Source organism: Oncorhynchus gorbuscha, unplaced genomic scaffold (assembly GCF_021184085.1).
Source record: "Oncorhynchus gorbuscha isolate QuinsamMale2020 ecotype Even-year unplaced genomic scaffold, OgorEven_v1.0 Un_scaffold_1102, whole genome shotgun sequence".
In the NCBI taxonomy this organism is placed as follows: Eukaryota; Metazoa; Chordata; class Actinopteri; order Salmoniformes; family Salmonidae; genus Oncorhynchus; species Oncorhynchus gorbuscha.
Window position 1 is genome coordinate 1 of NW_025745984.1, and position 20,595 is coordinate 20,595.

A 20,595-nucleotide genomic window follows, 5' to 3' on the forward strand; every position below is an offset into this window, starting at 1 on the left:
GACCAGCCTTCAGACCAGAGAACACGACCAGCCTTCAGACCAGAGAACACGACCAGCCTTCAGACCAGAGAACACGACCAGCCTTCAGACCAGAGAACACGACCAGCCTTCAGACCAGAGAACACGACCAGCCTTCAGACCAGAGAACACGACCAGCCTTCAGACCAGAGAACACGACCAGCCTTCAGACCAGAGAACACGACCAGCCTTCAGACCAGAGAACACGACCAGCCTTCAGACCAGAGAACACAGCACAGAGCTGAAGGCAGTTATCTCCCAGAATACACCCTGGTCATCACCTTACTGAATGAAGCATCCTGTGGTTTTAGTGTGTGAATTCTTACTGAAAATTGAACCACTATTATCGCCCAGCGTCTGTCAGAGACACGTGGCTGTTACATCGGAGGCCCAGAGGGGCAGCAGAGAGCTGTGGAGATATTCACGATGGTCATCTATTACAGCACACAGTAGTTCTTAACCTGGAGTCCTCGATCCACGGGGAGGGGAGGCCACCGACCCGGCCGATAGGCCACGGGGGGGGGGACCAGTCTGAACTTCAAAGTGTACACGTAACATTAGGACCAGTCACACACTTCAGAGTGTACACTATTGTAACATTAGGGATCAGTCACACACTTCAAAGTGTACACTATTGTAACATTAGGGATCAGTCACACACTTCAAAGTGTACACTATTGTAACATTAGGGATCAGTCACACACTTCAAAGTGTACACTATTGTAACATTAGGGATCAGTCACACACTTCAAAGTGTACACTATTGTAACATTAGGGATCAGTCACACTTCAAAGTGTACACTATTGTAACATTAGGGATCAGTCACACACTTCCAAAGTGTACACTATTGTAACATTGGGGATCAGTCACACACTTCAAAGTGTACACTATTGTAACATTAGGGATCAGTCACACACTTCAAAGTGTACACTATTGTAACATTAGGGATCAGTCACACACTTCAAAGTGTACACTATTGTAACATTAGGGATCAGTCACACACTTCAAAGTGTACACTATTGTAACATTAGGGATCAGTCACACACTTCAAAGTGTACACTATTGTAACATTAGGGATCAGTCACACACTTCAAAGTGTACACTATTGTAACATTAGGGATCAGTCACACACTTCAAAGTGTACACTATTGTAACATTAGGGATCAGTCACACACTTCAAAGTGTACAGTATTTTAATGATCAGGTAAATCAGGCGTACATCAAGTATACAACAGAACATCTAACAGATCTAGGATCAGAGAGAAGACATGATCAGTTTCTACATTACCTCCCCCAGGATGATCACATATATTATTACTTCATTACCTCCCCCAGGCTGATCACATATATTACTACATTTACCCCCCCCCAGGCTGATCACATCTATTACTACATTAACCCCCCAGACTGATAACATCAATTAGTAACACATTGACATGATCAGTTTCTACATTAATCCCCCAGATCACATCCAATTAGTCACATCAGTACCCCCAGACTGATACCATCAATTAGTAACACATTGACATGATCAGTTTCTACATTAATCCCCCCAGACTGATCCATCAATTAGTAACACATTGACATGATCAGTTTACTACCCCCAGACTGATACCATCAATTAGTAACACGTTGACATGATCACTGTCTACATTACCCCCAGACTGATACCATCAATTAGTAACATTGACATGATCCAGTTTTCTACATTGCCCCAGACCAGATCACATCAATTAGTAACACATGATTGGTTTCTACATTACACCCAGACTGATCACATCAATTAGTAACACATGATTGGTTTCTACATTACACCCCCCCCAGACTGCTCACATCAAATGGTAACACATTGACATGATCAGTATCTACATTACTACCACCACCACCCCCAGACTGATCACATGACTGTTCTCTTCATGTTTCCGGTTAGTAAAGAGAGAGAACCAGAGGAGGGAGGAGACCAAGACAGAACCAGAGGAGGTAGGAGAGAGAACCAGAGGAGGGAGGAGAGAGAACCAGAGGAGGGAGGAGACAAAGAGAACCAGAGGAGGTAGGAGAGAACCAGAGGAGGGAGGAGACCGAGAGAGAACCAGAGGAAGGAGGAGACCAAGAGAGAACAGGGATAATGGAGGCATCTCTCCCATTCACACAGTCTTCTTAATGACGGACAGGGAGGGAGGAGACAAAGAGAGAACAGGGATAATGCAGGCATTTCTCATTCCCATTCACACAGTCTTCTTACTGACGGAAACATTTCAGTATGGTACAGATCATTTCAAACCGTTGACACATTCGCTGCGTAGTGGTCCTGAACACAGCCATCATCATCCTCCTCCTCATCACCTCATCATCATGGCACTCAGAGCTGCATAGTGGTCCTGAACACAGCCATCATCATCCTCCTCCTCATCCTCATCATCATGGCACTAAACACAGAGCTGCATAGTGGTCCTGAACACAGCCATCATCATCATCATCCTCATCATCATGGCACTAAACACAGAGCTGCGTAGTGGTCCTGAACACAGCCATCGTCATCATCATCATCATCATCAACACCACCACCACCACCACCATCATCATCATCATCATCATCCTCCTCATCATCATCATCATGGCACTAAACACAGAGCTGCGTAGTGGTCCTAAACACAGCCTACATGGCATCATCAACACCACCATCCTCCTCATCATCATCATCATGGCACTAAACACAGAGCTGCAGAGTAGAACACAGCCTAGTTTTTGCTAGCAGAGCTGCAGAGTAGAACACAGCCTAGTTGTTTGCTGCTAGAACACAGCCTAGTTGTTGCTAGCAGAGCTGCAGAGTAGAACACAGCCTAGTTGTTGCTAGCAGAGCTGCAGAGTAGAACACAGCCTAGTTGTTGCTAGCAGAGCTGCAGAGTAGAACACAGCCTAGTTGTTGCTAGCAGAGCTGCAGAGTAGAACACAGCCTAGTTGTTGCTAGCAGAGCTGCAGAGTAGAACACAGCCTAGTTTTTGCTAGCAGAGCTGCAGAGTAGAACACAGCCTAGTTGTTGCTAGCAGAGCTGCAGAGTAGAACACAGCCTAGTTGTTGCTAGCAGAGCTGCAGAGTAGAACACAGCCTAGTTGTTGCTAGCAGAGCTGCAGAGTAGAACACAGCCTAGTTGTTGCTAGCAGAGCTGCAGAGTAGAACACAGCCTAGTTGTTGCTAGCAGAGCCCATCACTGTCCATTCTAGTTGTTGCTAGCAGAGCCCATCACTGTCCATTCTAGTTGTTGCTAGCAGAGCCCATCACTGTCCATTCTAAAACACTGATGCTTTGTGACGTAAAACATGAGTTTCTATTTGACAACTTCAGGCAGGCCCCTCCCGTTCCATATGCTTCCAGTCCCCGGGTCAGTACCGGTCCAGTCCCCCCGGGTCAGTACCGGTCCAATCAGTACCGGTCCAGTCCCCCAGGGTCAGTACCGGTCCAGTCAGTACCAGTCCAGTCCCCCGGGTCAGTACCGGTCCAGTCAGTACCGGTCCAGTCCCCCAGGGTCAGTAACGGTCCAGTCCCCCAGGGTCAGTACCGGTCCAATCAGTACCGGTCCAGTCCCCCCGGGGTCAGTACCGGTCCAGTCAGTACGGTCCAGTCCCCCAGGGGTCAGTACCGGTCCAGTCCCCAGGGTCAGTACCGGTCCAATCAGTACCGGTCCAGTCCCCCAGGGTCAGTACGGTCCAATCAGTACCGGTCCAATCAGTACGGTCCAATCAGTACCGGTCCAGTCCCCAGGGTCAGTACCGGTCCAATCAGTACCGGTCCAGTCCCCCCCGGTCAGTACCCGGTCCAGTCAGTACCGGTCCAGTCCCCCCCAGGGTCAGTAACGGTCCAGTCCCCAGGGTCAGTACCGGTCCAGTCCCCAGGGTCAGTACCCGGTCCAATCAGTACCGGTCCAGTCCCCAGGGTCAGTACCGGTCCAATCAGTACCGGTCCAATCAGTACCGGTCCAATCAGTACCGGTCAATCAGTACCGGTCCAGTCCCCCAGGGTCAGTACCGGTCCAATCAGTACCGGTCCAGTCCCCCGGTCAGTACCGTCCAATCAGTACCGGTCCAGTCCCCCAGGGTCAGTACCGGCCAGTCCCCCGGGTCAGTCCCCCGGGCAGTACCGGTCCAGTCCCCCGGGTCAGTACTTCCGGTCCAGTCCCCAGGTCAGTACCGGGTCCAATCAGTACCGGTCCAATCAGTACCGGTCCAGTCCCCCGGGTCAGTACCGGTCCAGTCCCCGGGTCAGTACGGTCCAGTCCCCCGGTCAGTACCGGTCCAGTCCCCCCGGTCAGTACCGGTCCAGTCCCCCGGGGTCAGTACCGGTCCAGTCCCCCGGGTCAGTACCGGTCTCTAGTCCCCGGGTCAGTAAAGGTCCAGTCCCTCCGGGTCAGTAACGGTCCAGTCCCTCCGGGTCAGTAACGGTCCGGTCACCGGATCAGTAACGGTCCAGTCCCCGGGTCAGTCCCCCGGGTCAGTAACGGTCCGGTCACCGGATCAGTAAGGTCCGGTCCAGTCCCCGGGTCAGTCCCCGGGTCAGTAACGGTCCGGTCACCGGATCAGTAACGTCCAGCCCAGTCCCAGTCCCCGGGGGACTGAACTGAAGCCAAGGCATTATCTTGGGGAGCTAACAAGTCTTCGGTACACAGTTCTGGAATTGTCCCAATCAGGGAGGGCTGGTGTCGTCAGTGGGCAGAGCTAGGTATGGCAGCTCCACCCATAATGCACTGGGCTAAGGACACAAAGGTCGTGATCACTTCTGAGGGGGGTTAAAGTTCATATAGTAGAGATATTTAAAACAGTCATGATCCTGAAGGATGATGAACCAATCAGAGTGTGTGTGTGTGTGTGTGTGTGTGTGTGTGTGTGTGTGTGTGTGTGTGTGTGTGTGTGTGTGTGTGTGTGTGTGTGTGTGTGTGTGTGTGTGTGTGTGTGTGTGTGTGTGTGTGTGTGTGTGTGTGTGTCAGAGTTCATATGGTCCGTTTGACACAGGGTGGTCCATTGAGGTTGGAACCAATCAGCTGCTCTCCTCGACAGCAACCTCTCAAACCAATCAGCGTCCTCTAACATGTCCACACCTAGAGACAGAGACAGAGACATTGTTATAACACTGTGTGTGTGGGTTAAATGTCTTTATTGACATGATCACTGTCTACATTACCCCCCCAGACTGATCACATCTATTACTACATTACCCCCCCAGACTGATCACATCAATTAGTAACACATTGACATGATCACTATCTACATTACCCCCCAGACTGATCACATCAATTAGTAACACATTGACATGATCACTGTCTACATTACCTTCCCCCAGACTGATCACATCAATTAGTAACACATTGACATGATCAGTTTCTACATTACCCCCCCATACTGATCACATCAATTAGTAACACATTGACATGATCAGTTTCTACATTACCCCCATACTGATCACATCAATTAGTAACACATTGACATGATCAGTTTCTACATGACCCCCCATACTGATCACATATATATATGTATAATATGACATTTGTAATGTCTTTACTGTTTTGACATTTCTGTCTGTGTAATGTTTACTGTTCATTTGTATTGTTTATTTCACTTTATATATTATCTACCTCACTTGCTTTGGCAATGTTAACACATGTTTCCCATGCCAATAAAGCCCCTTGAATTGAATTGAGAGAGTCAGAGAGAGAGAGGGGACAGAGAGAGAGAGAGAGACAGAGAGAGAGGGTAGAGGGAGTCAGAGAGAGAGAGGGGTAGAGAGAGTCAGAGAGAGAGAGAGGGTAGAGAGAGAGAGACAGAGAGAGAGGGTAGAGGGAGTCAGAGAGAGAGAGGGGTAGAGGGAGTCAGAGAGAGAGGGGTAGAGAGAGAGAGAGAGAGAGAGAGAGAGAGAGAGAGAGAGAGAGAGAGAGAGACAGAGTCAGAGAGAGGGGTAGAGAGTGTCAGAGAGGGGGTAGAGAGTCAGAGAGAGACAGAGACAGAGATCAGTGGAATTAGAGTCTGCTGGCTAAAGAGATTAAACACCTGTCTCTGGATTATATATTCAAACTAAGGACAACAGTGGCATGGCATCTGCAACAGGGAGATGCCATGCTACGTTTTCAGATATTACACTTTTTCTCATTTTGACAGAAAGTAGCTTCATTTCAAGCTAAAGTGTACTGTTAGCTAGCTAGCTAGCTGTATGTTTTAAGCTAAAGTGTACTGTTAGCTAGCTAGCTAGCTGTATGTCTTAAGCTAAAGTGTACTGTTAGCTAGCTAGCTAGCTGTATGTCTTAAGCTAAAGTATACTGTTAGCTAGCTAGCTAGCTATATGTTTTAAGCTAAAGTGTACTGTTAGCTAGCTAGCTATATGTCTTAAGCTAAAGTGTACTGTTAGCTAGCTAGCTGTATGTCTTAAGCTAAAGTGTACTGTGAGCTAGCTAAAGTTAGCTGTCTGGCTCCCTAGCTGATGTCATTATTCGTATCCCAGAGCAGTTTTCTTTGCTAAATAGAGGCTAATGTTAGCTAGCTAACATTGAAGCTGGTTGCTTAGCTCCCAGCACTGACATTGTTGGCACTTTGTTCATTGTTGTTTAATTAACTAGCTAATGTTAGGTGCTGTTTGTGATCTTAAAAAACACTGTTTACCTAGCTAGCATGTCTTAAGCTAAAGTATGGCTGGTCTCCGTCAACGTTGGCTAAAAAGCGTAATGAACTGGTTGCCAGCAGGGCTGGTTTGGCTGTTTTCATGTTATTCCGAGGTAAACAAATCATTGGCGTCAGGTGTGCGCTCCGAGAGAGAAATGAGATGGGCGGGGCTAAAAGCTGAAGAGGGTGTGAACGGTACTGAATGGGCGGGGCTAAAAGCTGAAGAGGGTGTGAACGATGCTGGATGGGCGTGGCTAAAAGCTTAAAGAGGGTGTGAACGATGCTGAATGGGCGTGGCTAAAGGCTTAAAGAGGGTGTGAGCGGTACTGAATGGGCGGGGCTAAAAGCTTAAAGAGGGTGTGAACGATGCTGAATGGGCGTGGCTAAAGGCTTAAAGAGGGTGTGAACGATGCTGGATGGGCAGGGCTAAAAGCTGAAGAGGGTGTGATCGATGCTGAATGGGCGGGGCTAAAAGCTAAAGAGGGTGTGAACGATGCTGGGTGGGCGTGGCTAAAAGCTTAAAGAGGGTGTGAACGATGCTGAATGGGCAGGGCTAAAGGCTTAAAGTAACTGATAGACTGTAGAGGGTTATAACTGATAGACTGTAGAGGGTTATAACTGATAGACTGTAGAGGGTTATAACTGATAGACTGTAGAGGGTTATAACTGATAGACTGTAGAGGGTCGGTTAACTGATAGACTGTAGAGGGTTATAACTGATAGACTGTAGAGGGTTATAACTGATAGACTGTAGAGGGTTATAACTGATAGACTGTAGAGGGTTATAACTGATAGACTGTAGAGGGTTATAACTGATAGACTGTAGAGGGTTATAACTGATAGACTGTAGAGGGTTATAACTGATAGACTGTAGAGGGTTATAACTGATAGACTGTAGAGCGTACCTTGACGGTGCTGTCCACAGCTCCAGAGAACAGGCGCCCCCTGCTGACGGCCAGGGCGGTTACACTCCCCTGGTGTCTGAGGAGGGTCTGAGTACAGATCATGTTGTCCATGCTCCACACCTGTTGACAAACACAGGCTGGGTTACTTTAAAAAACACACACAGTTGATTACTACAGGTAACTGCCAGAATAAAGGAAACACCAACATAGTGTCTTAATAAGGGGTTGGGCCACCAGGTAACTGCTAGAATAAAGGAAACACCAACATAGTGTCTTAAGGCGTTGGGCCACCAACCACCAGGTAACTGCTAGAATAAAGGAAACACCAACATAGTGTCTTAATAAGGGGTTGGGCCACCAGGTAACTGCCAGAATAAAGGAAACACCAACATAGTGTCTTAATAAGGGGTTGGGCCACCAGGTAACTGCTAGAATAAAGGAAACACCAACATAGTGTCTTAATAAGGGGTTGGGCCACCAGGTAACTGCTAGAATAAAGGAAACACCAACATAGTGTCTTAATAAGGCGTTGGGCCACCAACCACCAGGTAACTGCCAGAATAAAGGAAACAGCAACATAGTGTCTTAATAAGGGGTTGGGCCACCAGGTAACTGCTAGAATAAAGGAAACACCAACATAGTGTCTTAATAAGGGGTTGGGCCACCAGGTAACTGCTAGAATAAAGGAAACACCAACATAGTGTCTTAATAAGGCGGGCCACCAACCACCAGGTAACTGCCAGAATAAAGGAAACAGCAACAGTGTCTTAATAAGGGGTTGGGCCACCAGGTAACTGCTAGAATAAAGGAAACACCAACATAGTGTCAATAAGGGGTTGGGCCACCAGGTAACTGCCAGAATAAAGGAAACACCAACATAGTGTTTTAATAAGGGGTTGGGCCACCAGGTAACTGCTAGAATAAAGGAAACACCAACATAGTGTCTTAATAAGGGGTTGGGCCACCGGGTAACTGCCAGAATAAAGGAAACACCAACATAGTGTTTTAATAAGGGGTTGGGCCACCAGGTAACTGCTAGAATAAAGGAAACACCAACATAGTGTCTTAATAAGGGGTTGGGCCACCAGGTAACTGCCAGAATAAAGGAAACACCAACATGGTGTCTTAATAAGGAATTGGGTCACCAACCACCAGGTAACTGCCAGAATAAAGGAAACACCAACATAGTGTTTTAATAAGGCGTTGGGCCACCAACCACCAGGTAACTGCCAGAATAAAGGAAACACCAACAGTGTTTTAATAGGGTGTTGGGCCACCAGGTAACTGCCAGAATAAAGGAAACACCAACAGTGTTTCAATAAGGCGTTGAGCCACCAGGTAACTGCCAGAATAAAGGAACCACCAACATAGTGTTTCAATAAGGCGTTGGGCCACCAGGTAACTGCCAGAATAAAGGAAACACCAACAGTGTCTCTAAGAGAGACAGACGCTAAGAGAGACAGACGCTCAGAGAGACAGACGCTCAGAGAGACAGACGCTCAGAGAGACAGACGCTCAGAGAGACAGACGCTCAGAGAGACAGACGCTCAGAGAGACAGACGCTCAGAGAGACAGACGGCCAGAGAGGCAGACGGTCAGAGAGGCAGACGGTCAGAGACAGACGGTCAGAGAGACAGACGCTCAGAGAGACAGACGCTCAGAGAGACAGACGCTCAGAGAGACAGACGGCAAGAGAGACAGATGGTCAGAGAGACAGACGGTCAGAGAGGCAGACGGTCAGAGACAGACGGTCAGAGACAGACGGTCAGAGACAGACGGTCAGAGACAGACGGTCAGAGACAGACGGTCAGAGACAGACGGTCAGAGAGGCAGACGGTCAGAGAGACAGACGGTCAGAGACAGACGGTCAGAGACAGACGGTCAGAGACAGACTTACCCTGAGTGAGCGGTCATAGGAGGCGCTGAACACCTTGGTCTGGTCTGGTGTAGAGATGACTGCTAGAGCGTACACTGTCCCCACATGACCCGTTAGGGTCCGGACCTGCTCCTTGGACTCTATATCCCAGACCTAGAGAACACATCAGGGATCCACATTAAAAACACTGTCCCCTTGAGGACAGTCTAAATCACGTCCCCTTGAGGACAGTCTAAATCATGTCCCCTGTCCCCTTGAGGACAGTCTAAATCCTGTCCCCCTTGAGGACGGTCTAAATCCTGTCCCCCTTGAGGACGGTCTAAATCCTGTCCCCTTGAGGACGGTCTAAATCCTGTCCCCTTGAGGACGGTCTAAATCCTGTCCCCTTGAGGACGGTCTAAATCCTGTCCCCTTGAGGACAGTCTAAATCCTGTCCCCTTGAGGACAGTCTAAATCCTGTCCCCTTGAGGACAGTCTAAATCCTGTCCCCTTGAGGACAGTCTAAATCCTGTCCCCTTGAGGACAGTCTAAATCCTGTCCCCTTGAGGACAGTCTAAATCCTGTCCCCTTGAGGACAGTCTAAATCCTGTCCCCTTGAGGACAGTCTAAATCATGTCCCCTTGAGGACAGTCTAAATCATGTCCCCTTGAGGACGGTCTAAATCATGTCCCCTTGAGGACGGTCTAAATCATGTCCCCTTGAGGACGGTCTAAATCATGTCCCCTTGAGGACAGTCTAAATCATGTCCCCTTGAGGACAGTCTAAATCATGTCCCCTTGAGGACAGTCTAAATCATGTCCCCTTGAGGACAGTCTAAATCATGTCCCCTTGAGGACAGTCTAAATCATGTCCCCTTGAGGACAGTATAAATCATGTCCCCTTGAGGACAGTATAAATCATGTCCCCTTGAGGACATATGTATCTCTGTATATGTGTGTGTCTTACGTGTATAAGGTTCTCGTAGGTGCCACAGACGATGTGATGGTTGGTGACAGCGATGGAATAGACACTGCCCCCACTGGTCTGGAGGACATGAACACAGTCCAGGGAACGGATGTCCCAGATCTGATGACCGGGAGAGGAGAGGGAGGAGAGAGGAGGAGGGGGGATGAGAGAGGAGGAGGGGGAGGAGAGAGGAGGGGGGGGAGGAGAGAGGAGGAGGGGAGGGAGAGGAGGAGGGGGAGAGAGGAGGAGGAGAGGGAGGAGAGAGGAGGGGGGAGAGGGAGGAGAGAGGAGGAGAGAGGAGGAGGGGGGGAGGAGAGAGGGGAGAGAGGAGGAGGGGGGGGAGGAGAGAGGAGGAGGGGGAGGGGAGAGGAGGAGGGGGAGGAGAGAGGAAAGGGAGGAGAGAGGAGGAGGGGGGAGAGAGGAGGGAGGGGGAGGGGAGAGGAAAGGGAGGAGAGAGGAGGAGGGGGAGGAGAGAGGAGAGGGAGGAGAGAGGAGGAGGAGAGGGAGGAGAGAGGAGGAGAGAGGAGGAGGGGGAGAGGGAGGAGAGAGGAGGAGGGGGAGAGGGAGGAGAGAGGAGGGGGAGGAGAGAGGAGAGGGAGAGAGAGGAGGGGAGGGGAGGGGGAGGAGAGGAGAGGGGAGGAGAGAGGAGAGGGAGGGAGAGGAGGAGAGGGGAGAGAGAGAGGAGGAGAGGGGGAGGAGAGGGGAGGAGAGGGGGAGGAGAGAGGAGGAGGGGGAGGGAGAGAGGGAGGGGGGGAGGTGAGGAGAGAGGAGGGGAGGAGAGAGGAGGGGGAGGGGAGGAGAGAGGAGGAGGGGAGGGAGAGAGGAGGAGGGGGAGGGGAGGAGAGAGGAGGGTAGGAGAGAGGAGGGGAGGAGAGAGGAGGGTAGGAGAGAGGAGAGGTAGGAGAGGAGATGGGGGAGGAGAGAGGAGAGGGGGAGGAGAGAGGAGAGGGAGGAGAGAGGAGGAGGGGGAGGAGAGAGGGAGAGGGAGGAGAGAGAGGGGGAGGAGAGAGGGAGGGAGGAGAGAGGAGGGGAGGGGAGAGGAGGGGGGAGGAGAGAGGGAGGAGGGGGAGGGAGGAGGGGGAGGAGAGAGAGAGGAGGGGAGGAGAGAGGAGGAGGAGGAGAGAGGGAGGAGGGGGAGGGGAGGAGAGAGGAGGGTAGGAGAGAGGAGAGGGAGGAGAGAGGAGAGAGGAGAGAGGAGAGGAGAGAGGAGGGTAGGAGAGAGGAGAGGGAGGAGAGAGGAGAGAGGAGAGGGAGGAGAGAGGAGAGCAAGGGGAGGAGAGAGGAGAGCAAGGGGGAGGAGAGAGGAGAGTAAGGGGGAGGAGAGAGGAGAGTAAGGGGAGGAGAGAGGAGAGTAGGGGGAGGAGAGAGGAGAGTAGGGGGGAGGAGAGAGGAGAGTAAGGGTGAGGAGAGAGGAGAGTAGGGTGAGGAGAGAGGAGAGTAGGGGAGGAGAGAGGAGAGTAAGGGGGAGGAGAGAGAGGAGAGTAAGGGGGAGGAGAGAGGAGAGTAAGGGGGAGGAGAGAGGAGAGTAAGGGGGAGGAGAGAGGAGAGTAAGGGGGAGGAGAGAGGAGGAGGGGGAGGAGAGAGGAGGGAGGAGAGGAGGGGGAGGAGAGAGGAGGAGGAGAGAGGAGAGAGGGGGAGGAGAGAGGAGGGAGGGGGAGGAGAGAGGAGAGTAGGGGGGAGGAGAGAGGAGAGTAAGGGGAGGAGAGAGGAGAGTAAGGGGGAGGAGAGAGGAGAGTAAGGGGAGGAGAGAGGAGAGTAAGGGGGAGGAGAGAGGAGAGTAAGGGGGAGAGAGAGGAGAGGGGGAGGAGAGAGGAGGGAGGGGGAGGAGAGAGGAGAGTAAGGGGGAGGAGAGAGGAGAGTAAGGGGAGGAGAGAGGAGAGTAAGGGGGGAGGAGAGAGGAGGAGGAGAGAGGAGGAGGAGAGAGGAGGAGGAGAGAGGAGAGTAAGTGGGGAGGAGAGAGGAGGATGGGGGAGGAGAGAGGAGAGTAAGGGGGAGGAGAGAGGAGAGTAAGGGGAGGAGAGAGGAGAGTAAGGGGGAGGAGAGAGGAGGAGGGAGAGGGAGGAGGAGAGTAAGGGGGAGGAGAGAGAGGAGGAGGGGGAGGAGAGAGGAGGAGGAGAGGGAGGCGGAGAGAGGAGGAGGAGAGAGGAGAGTAAGGGGGAGGAGAGAGGAGGAGGGGGAGGAGAGAGGAGGAGGAGAGAGGAGGAGGAGGAGGAGAGAGGAGGAGGAGAGAGGAGGAGGAGAGAGGAGAGAGGAGGAGGAGAGAGGAGGAGGAGAGTTTTATTAAGTCTAGAATTATTATTCACTGTTCTGAAGCCAGAGAACACAAATAAAGATTCTCTTATCAGCTGTAGAAAGACAGAAACCACAGCTGTAAGTCATCAACTTCCATCCCCATAGCAATGGTGGAATGTTCACATGCTCCACCAATCAGAGAGCTCCTCCAAAACATGCCATGATGTGGTGGAGAGATGGGAAAGGAGAGAAAGGGGGAGGGACAGAGGTGTGAGAGCAAGAGAGGGATGGAGAAGAGAGGAAGAGAAGAGAGGAGAAGAGAGAAGAGGGATGGAGAAGAGAGGGATGGAGAAGAGAGAAGAGAGGGATGGAGAAGAGAGGGATGGAGAAGAGAGGAAGAGAAGAGAGGAGAAGAGAGGAGAAGAGAGGGATGGAGAAGAGAGGGATGGAGAAGAGAGAAGAGAGGGATGGAGAAGAGAGGGATGGAGAAGAGAGGAAGAGAAGAGAGGAGAAGAGAGGAGAAGAGAGGGATGGAGAAGAGAGGGATGGAGAAGAGAGGGATGGAGAAGAGAGGGATGGAGAAGAGAGGGATGGAGAAGAGAGGAGAAGAGGAAGAGAAGATAGGAGAAGAGGAAGAGAAGAGAGGAGAAGAGGAAGAGGAAGAGAGGAGAAGAGGAAGAGAAGAGGAAGAGAAGAGAGGAGAAGAGGAAGAGAAGATAGGAGAAGAGGAAGAGGGGAGAAGAGGAAGAGAAGAGAGGAGAAGAGAGGGATGGAGAAGAGAGGGATGGAGAAGAGAGGGATGGAGAAGAGAGGGATGGAGAAGAGAGGGATGGAGAAGAGAGGGATGGAGAAGAGAGGGATGGAGAAGAGAGGAAGAGAAGAGAGGGATGGAGAAGAGAGAGGAGAAGAGGAAGAGAAGAGAGGAAGAGAAGAGAGGGATGGAGAAGAGAGAGGAGAAGAGGAAGAGAAGAGAGGAAGAGAAGAGAGGAAGAGAGGAAGAGAAGAGAGGAAGAGAGGAAGAGAAGAGAGGAAGAGAGGAAGAGAGGAAGAGAAGAGAGGAAGAGAGGAAGAGAAGAGAGGAAGAGAAGAGAGGAAGAGAGGAAGAGAAGAGAGGAAGAGAGGAAGAGAAGAGAGGAGAAGAGAGGAAGAGAAGAGAGGGATGAAGAAGAGAGGGATGGAGAAGAGAGGGATGGAGAAGAGAGGGATGGAGAAGAGAGGGATGGAGAAGAGAGGGATGGAGAAGAGAGGGATGGAGAAGAGAGGAGAAGAGAGGGATGGAGAGGAGAAGAGAGGGATGGAGAAGAGAGGAAGAGAAGAGAGAGGAGAAGAGGTACAAAGAAAGATGTGAGAGAAAGTTGCCAGTATTGTCTGGCCTCCACACATGTTTTACAGACAGACAGACTTGAAGACAGACCCTCATGAACACAACACCTCCATCTCCCTCTCTCTTGTTTCCACCCCTCTGTCTCTCTCCCTCCCCTGAGTCTTCATTAGTGTCTCTCCCTCCCCCTCTCTCTCCCCCTCTCTCTCTCTCTCCCTCTCTCTCCCTCCACCCAGAACAGTGAGGCACCAGAGGAAAACAGTCAGTCACACCCTACGTCTCTCTCCCTCTCCCTCCCTCCCCCTCCCCTCCCCTCTCCCTCCCCTCCCCCCTCTCTCCTCCCCTCTCCACCCAGAACAGTGAGGCACCAGAGGAAAACAGTCAGTCACACCCTACGTCTCTCCCTCTCTCCCCCCTCTCTCCCCCTCTCTCTCTCCCTCCACCCAGAACAGTGAGGCAGCAGAGGAGAACAGTCCCCGCGAGTTCCTGTGTTTCTATATTTAGTAACTGTAACTGCCAAGTACAACCACACATCCCCATGCTTTAACTATGACACACACACACACATCCCCATGCTTTAACTATGATGACACACACACACACACACACACTTCCTGTCCTCCTACCTTGATGGTCTGGTATGATCCACTGTAGAGGTGGTTCTGAGAGGCCACCAGAGCACGAACCCAGTGGTTCAATCCCGTTAACTCCTTCTTCAGCTTCAACTCTGTCCCCACTATGTCCCACACCTGGAGGGAGACAAGAGGGGAGGAGGAGGGGAGAGAAGAGGAGAGCGAAAAAGGAGAGAGATTAGATAACAGACACAGATCGGTGAGAACCACACACATTTAGAACAGGGCAGTATTACACACACACACACACACACACACACACACACACACACACACACACACACACACACACACACACACACACACACACACACACACACACACACACACACACACACACACACACACACACACACACACACACACACACACACACACACACACACACACACACACACGGCGTTAGCAGTGATGATGTCATTGAAACACTTCAGGGAAAGACAGAGTTGTGGAAGAGGGAAAATCCCTTTCAATAGTGAGATCATTCCTCCCTCCTTCTGTCCCAGTTCCCTGACAAGTCTCTCGCTCTCTCCCTAACTCTCACTCTCTCGCTCCCCCTCAAACTCTCGCTCCCTCAAACTCGCTCCCTCAAACTCGCTCCTCAAACTCTCGCTCCCTCAAACTCCCCTCCCTCACTCCCTCACTCGCTCCTCACTCCTCTCCCTCCTCTCTCTCTCCCTCACTCTCTCTCCCCTCACTCTCTCCTCACTCTCCCTCACTCTCTCTCCTCACTCTCTCTCCTCACTCTCTCTCCCTCACTCTCTAACTCTGTGATTATGTCTGTCCTCTCGTCTCAGTAGAAAAGCCACATCAGAAGACCTGAGGTACTGTACAGGAAGAGTAGGTCTGGGGTTAAAGGTTAAAGCTGTATTCCACAGTAAGGACCTCGTACCCAACGGTCAGCAAGGTGGTGGTGGTGTGATGGTAGTGGTGTGGTGGTGTGATGGTAGTGGTGTGATGGTAGTGGTGTGGTGTGATGGTAGAGGTGTGATGGTAGTGGTGTGATGGTAGAGGTGTGATGGTGATGATGATGGTGGTGGTGTGATGGTGATGGTGGTGGTGTGATGGTAGTGGTGTGATGGTGGAGGTGACGGCAGTGGTGTGATGGTGGTGGTGTGATGGTAGTGGTGTGATGGTAGTGGTGTGATGGTAGAGGTGCGATGGTGATGGTGATGGTAGTGGAGTGTGATGGTGGTGGTGATGATGTGGTGGTAGTGGTGTGATGGTGGTGGTGTGGATGGTGGTGCGGTGGTGTGGTGGTGTGATGGTAGAGTGTGATGGTGGTGATGTGATGGTGGATGGTAGTGGTGTGATGGTAGTGGTGGATGGTGGATGGTAGTGGTGTGATGGCAATGGTGTGATGGCAGTGGTGTGATGGTAGTGGTGTGGTGATGGTAGTGGTGTGGTGTGATGGTAGTGGTGGTGTGATGGTAGTGGTGGTGTGATGGTAGTGGTGTGATGGATGGTGGATGGTAGTGGGTGGTGATGGTAGTGGTGGTGGGCGGTGATGGTAGTGGTGTGATGGTAGTGGTGTGATGGTAGGAGGTGCGGATGGTGGAGGTGTGATGGTGGAGGTGTGATGGTAGATGGTGGTGGATTGTGATGGTAGTGGTGGTGTAGATGGTAGGGAGTGTGATGGTAGTGGAGGTAATGGTAGTGGGTGTGATGGCAGTGGAGTGCGACGGTAGTGGTGTGATGGTAGTGGTGTGATGGTAGTGGTGTGATGGTAGTGGATGGTGGTGTGATGGTGGTGGTGATGGTGGTGGATTGTGATGGTAGTAGATGGTAGTGGTGGTGTGATGGTGGTGTGGTGGTGGTGGTGATGTGATGGTAGTGGTGTGATGTGATGGTAGTGGTGTGATGGTAGTGGTGTGATGGTAGTGCTGTGGTGTGATGGTGGTGGTGTGATGGTGGTGGTGTGATGGTGGTGTGATGGTAGTGGTGTGATGGTGGTGGTGTGACGGTAGGCGGTGCGATGGTAGTGGGTGATGGCGGTGGTGTGATGGTGGTGGGTAGTGGTGGTAGTGGTGTGATGGTAGTGGTGATGAGTGGTGTGGTATGGTGGATGGAAGCGGCGTGATGGTAGTGGTGTGATGGTAGTGGTGGTGATGGTGGTGGTGTGATGGTAGTGGTGTGATGGTAGTGGTGTGATGGGTGAGTGGTGTGTGGTAGTGTGGATGGTGGTGGGTGATGGTAGAGGTGTGATGGTAGTGGTGTGATGGTAGTGGTGGTGTGATGGTAGTGGAGTGTGATGGTGGTGAGATGGCGGCGGTGTGAATGGTGATGTGATGGCAGCGGTGTGATGGTAGTGGTGTGATGGTGGAGGTGTGATGGTAGTGGGAGGTGTGATGGTGGATGGTAGTGATGGTGGTGGTGTGATGGTGTGGAGTGGTGGGATGGATGGTAGTGGTGTGATGGTGGAGGTGGATGGTGGATGTGTGATGTGGATGGATAGTGGAGGTGTGATGGTGGAGGGTGAGTGGAGGTGTGATGGTAGTGGTGTGATGGTAGTGGAGGTGATGGTAGTGGTGTGATGGTAGTGGTGTGATGGTAGTGGATGGTGGAGGTGTGATGGTAGTGGTGTGATGGTAGTGGTGTGATGGTAGTGGTGTGATGGTGGAGGTGTGATGGTAAACAATGATGGTGGAGGTGTGATGGTGTGATGGTAGTGGTGTGATGGTGGTGGTGTGATGGTGGTGGTGTGATGGTAGTGGTATGTGGTAGTGGTGTGATGGTGGTGGATTGTGATGGTAGTGGTGTGGTGTGATGGTGGTGGTGATGGATGGTAATGGTGGTGTAATGGTAGTGGAGTGTAATGGTAGTGGTGTGATGGTAGTGGTGTGATGGTAGTGTGTGGTGATGTGATGGTAGTGGTGTGATGGGTGGTGGTGTGATGGTGGTGGATTGTGATGGTAGTGGTGTGATGGTAGTGGTGTGGTGTGATGGTGGTGTGGTGGTGATGTGATGGTAGTGGTGGTGTGATGGTAGTGGTGTGATGGTGGTGGTGTGATGGTAGTGGTGGTGTGATGGTGGTGGGGTGAGTGGTGGTGTGATGGTGGTGGTGTGATGGTGGTGGTGTGATGGTGGTGGTGTGATGGTAGTGGTGTGATGGTAGTGGTGTGATGGTAGTGGTGGATGGTGGTGGTGTGATGGTGGTGGTGTGATGGTAGTGGTGTGATGGTAGTGGTGTGATGGTGGTGGTGTGATGGTAGTGGTGTGATGGTGGTGGTGTGATGGCAGTGGTGTGATGGTAGTGGTGTGGTGGTGGGAGTGGTGGTGGATGGTGGTGTGGATGGTAGTGGTGTGATGGTAGTGGTGTGATGGTAGTGGTGTGATGGTAGTGGTGGTGGTGTGATGGTGGTGGTGTGATGGTAGTGGTGTGATGGTAGTGGTGTGATGGTAGAGGTGTGATGGTGGAGGTGTGATGGTAGTGGTGTGATGGTAGTGGTGTGATGGTGGTGGTGTGATGGTAGTGGTGTGATGTTGGTGATGTGATGGTGGTGGTGTGATGGTGGTGATGTGATGGTAGTGGTGGATGGTAGTGGTGTGATGGTGGATGGTGTGGCAGTGGATGGTAGTGGTGTGATAGGTAGTGGTGTGATGGTAGTGGTGGTGTGATGGTAGTGGAGTGTGATGGTAGTGGTGTGATGGTAGTGGGTGTGGTGGTACAGGTGTGGTAGTGGTGTGGTGTGGTGTGACAGGCAGTGGTGGTGGTGATGGTGGTGGTGTGATGGTAGTGGTGTGATGGTAGTGGAGTGTGATGGTAGTGGTGTGATGGTAGTGGTGTGATGGTAGTGGTGTGATGGTAGTGGTGTGGATGGTGGATGGTAGTGATGTGATGGTGGAGGTGTGATGGTAGGTGGATGGTGTGATGGTAGTGGTGTGTGGTGATGGATGGTAGTGGTGGTGGATGGTAGTGGTGAGTGGAGTGGTGGATGGTAGTGGGTGTGATGGTAGTGGAGTGTGATGGTAGTGGGTGTGGTAGTGGTGTGATGGTAGTGGTGTGTGGTGGTGTGATGGTGGTGGTGTGATGGTAGTGGTGTGTGATGGTAGTGGTGTGATGGTAGTGGTGTGATGGTGGTGGTGTGATGGTAGTGGTGTGATGGGTGGTGGTGTGATGGTAGTGGTGTGATGGTAGTGGTGTGATGGTAGTGGTGTGATGGTAGTGGTGGTGTGATGGTGGTGGTGTGATGGTGGTGGTGTGATGGTGGTGGTGTGATGGTGGTGGTGTGATGGTAGTGGTGTGATGGTAGTGGTGTGATGGTAGTGGTGTGGTGGTAGTGGTGTGATGGTAGTGTGAGGTGATGGTGGTGGTGGTGTGATGGTAGTGGGTGTGGTGGTGGTGGTGTGATGGTGGTGGTGTGATGGTAGTGGTGTGATGGTAGTGGTGTGATGGTGGTGGTGTGATGGTAGTGGTGTGATGGTGGTGGTGTGATGGTGGTGGTGTGATGGTAGTGGTGTGATGGTAGTGGTGTGATGGTAGTGGTGTGATGGTAGTGGTGGTGTGTGATGGTGGTGGTGTGATGGTGGTGGTGTGATGGTAGTGGTGTGATGGTAGTGGTGTGATGTAGTGGTGTGGTGGTAGTGGTGTAGTGAGTAGGTGTGATGGTGGTGATGTGATGGTAGTGGTGTGATGGTGATGTGATGGTAGTGGTGTGATGGTAGTGGTGTGATGGTGGTGGTGTGATGGTAGTGGTGTGAGTGGTGTGATGGTAGTGGTGTGATGGTAGTGGTGTGATGGTAGTGGTGTGATGGTGGTGGTGTGATGGTGGTGAAGATGTGATGGTGGTTTGATGGTAGTGGTGTGATGGTAGTGGTGTGATGGTAGTGGTGGTGAGTGGTGTGATGGTGGTAGTGGTGTGAGTGGTGTGATGGTGGTGGATGGTAGTGTGTGATGGATGGTGAGAGGTGTGATGGGTGGTGTGATGGTAGGTGTGATGGTAGTAGGTGTGATGGTAGTGGTGTGATGGTAGTGGTGTGATGGTAGTGGTGATGGTAGTGGATGGTGATGATGGTAGTGGTGTGGTGGTGGTGGTGTGATGGTAGTGATGGTGTGGTGTGATAGTAGTGGTGTGATGGTAGTGGTGTGATGGTAGTGGTGTGATGGTGGTGATGTGTGGTGGGTGTGATGGTAGTGGTGTGATGGGTGGTGTGATGGTAGTGGTGTGATGGTAGTGGTGTGATGGTGGTGTGATGGTGGTGGGTGTGATGGTAGTGTGATGGTAGTGGTGGGATGGTAGTGGTGTGATGGTGATTGGTGTGATGGTAGTGGTGTGATGGTAGTGGTGGTGGGATGGTAGTGGTGTGATGGTGTGATGGTGTGATGGTAGTGGTATGATGGTAGTGGTGTGATGGTGAGTGGTGTGATGGTAGTGGTGTGATGGTAGTGGTGTGATGGTGGTGGTGTGTGTGTGATGGTGTGATGGTAGTGGTGTGGTGGTGGGATGGTGGTGGTGTGATGGTGGGAGTGGTGTGATGGTGTGATGGTAGTGGTGTGATGGTAGTGGTGATGGTGATGGTGTGATGGTAGTGGTGTGATGGTAGTGGTGTGATGGTGATGGTGTGATGGTAGTGGTGTGATGGTAGTGGTGTGATGGTGTGAGATTTGTGATGGTGGTGGTAGTGTGTGGTGGTGTGATGGTAGTGGTGTGGTGGTGTGATGGTGGTGGGTGATGGTAGTGGTGTGATGGTGTGATGGTAGTGGTGTGATGGTAGTGGTGTGATGTGATGATGGTGTGATGGTAGTGGTGTGATGGCAGTGATGGAGTGGTGTGATGGTAGTGGTGTGATGGTAGTGGTGTGATGTGTGACGGTGATAGTAGTGGTGTGATGGTGATGGTGTGATGGTAGTGGTGTATGGTAGTGGTGATGGTAGTGGTGTGATGGTGATGGTGTGATGGTGATGGTGTGATGGTAGTGGTGGATGGTGGTGTGGTGGTGATGGTAGTGGTGTGATGGTGGTGGTGTGGTGGTGGTGGTGTGATGGCAGTGGTGGTGTGGTGGTAGTGATGATGGTGGTGGTGT

At 51.5% G+C, this 20,595-nt stretch overlaps 1 protein-coding gene across 1 annotated transcript in view; it reads right to left on the reverse strand.

The window, feature by feature from the left end:
• Positions 1-4,799: 4,799 nt before the first annotated feature.
• LOC124021411 (E3 ubiquitin-protein ligase TRAF7-like) overlaps positions 4,800-20,595 on the reverse strand; it is a 65,911-nt gene continuing 50,115 nt past the window's right edge. The window contains exons 24-28 of the mRNA XM_046336601.1: positions 14,566-14,688; positions 10,387-10,506; positions 9,463-9,594; positions 7,566-7,685; positions 4,800-5,108 (exon numbers count right to left, since the gene is read on the reverse strand). Coding sequence (XP_046192557.1) covers positions 5,094-5,108; positions 7,566-7,685; positions 9,463-9,594; positions 10,387-10,506; positions 14,566-14,688 — 510 coding nt within the window. The 3' untranslated portion in view covers positions 4,800-5,093. The remainder of the gene's footprint in view (positions 5,109-7,565; positions 7,686-9,462; positions 9,595-10,386; positions 10,507-14,565; positions 14,689-20,595) is intronic.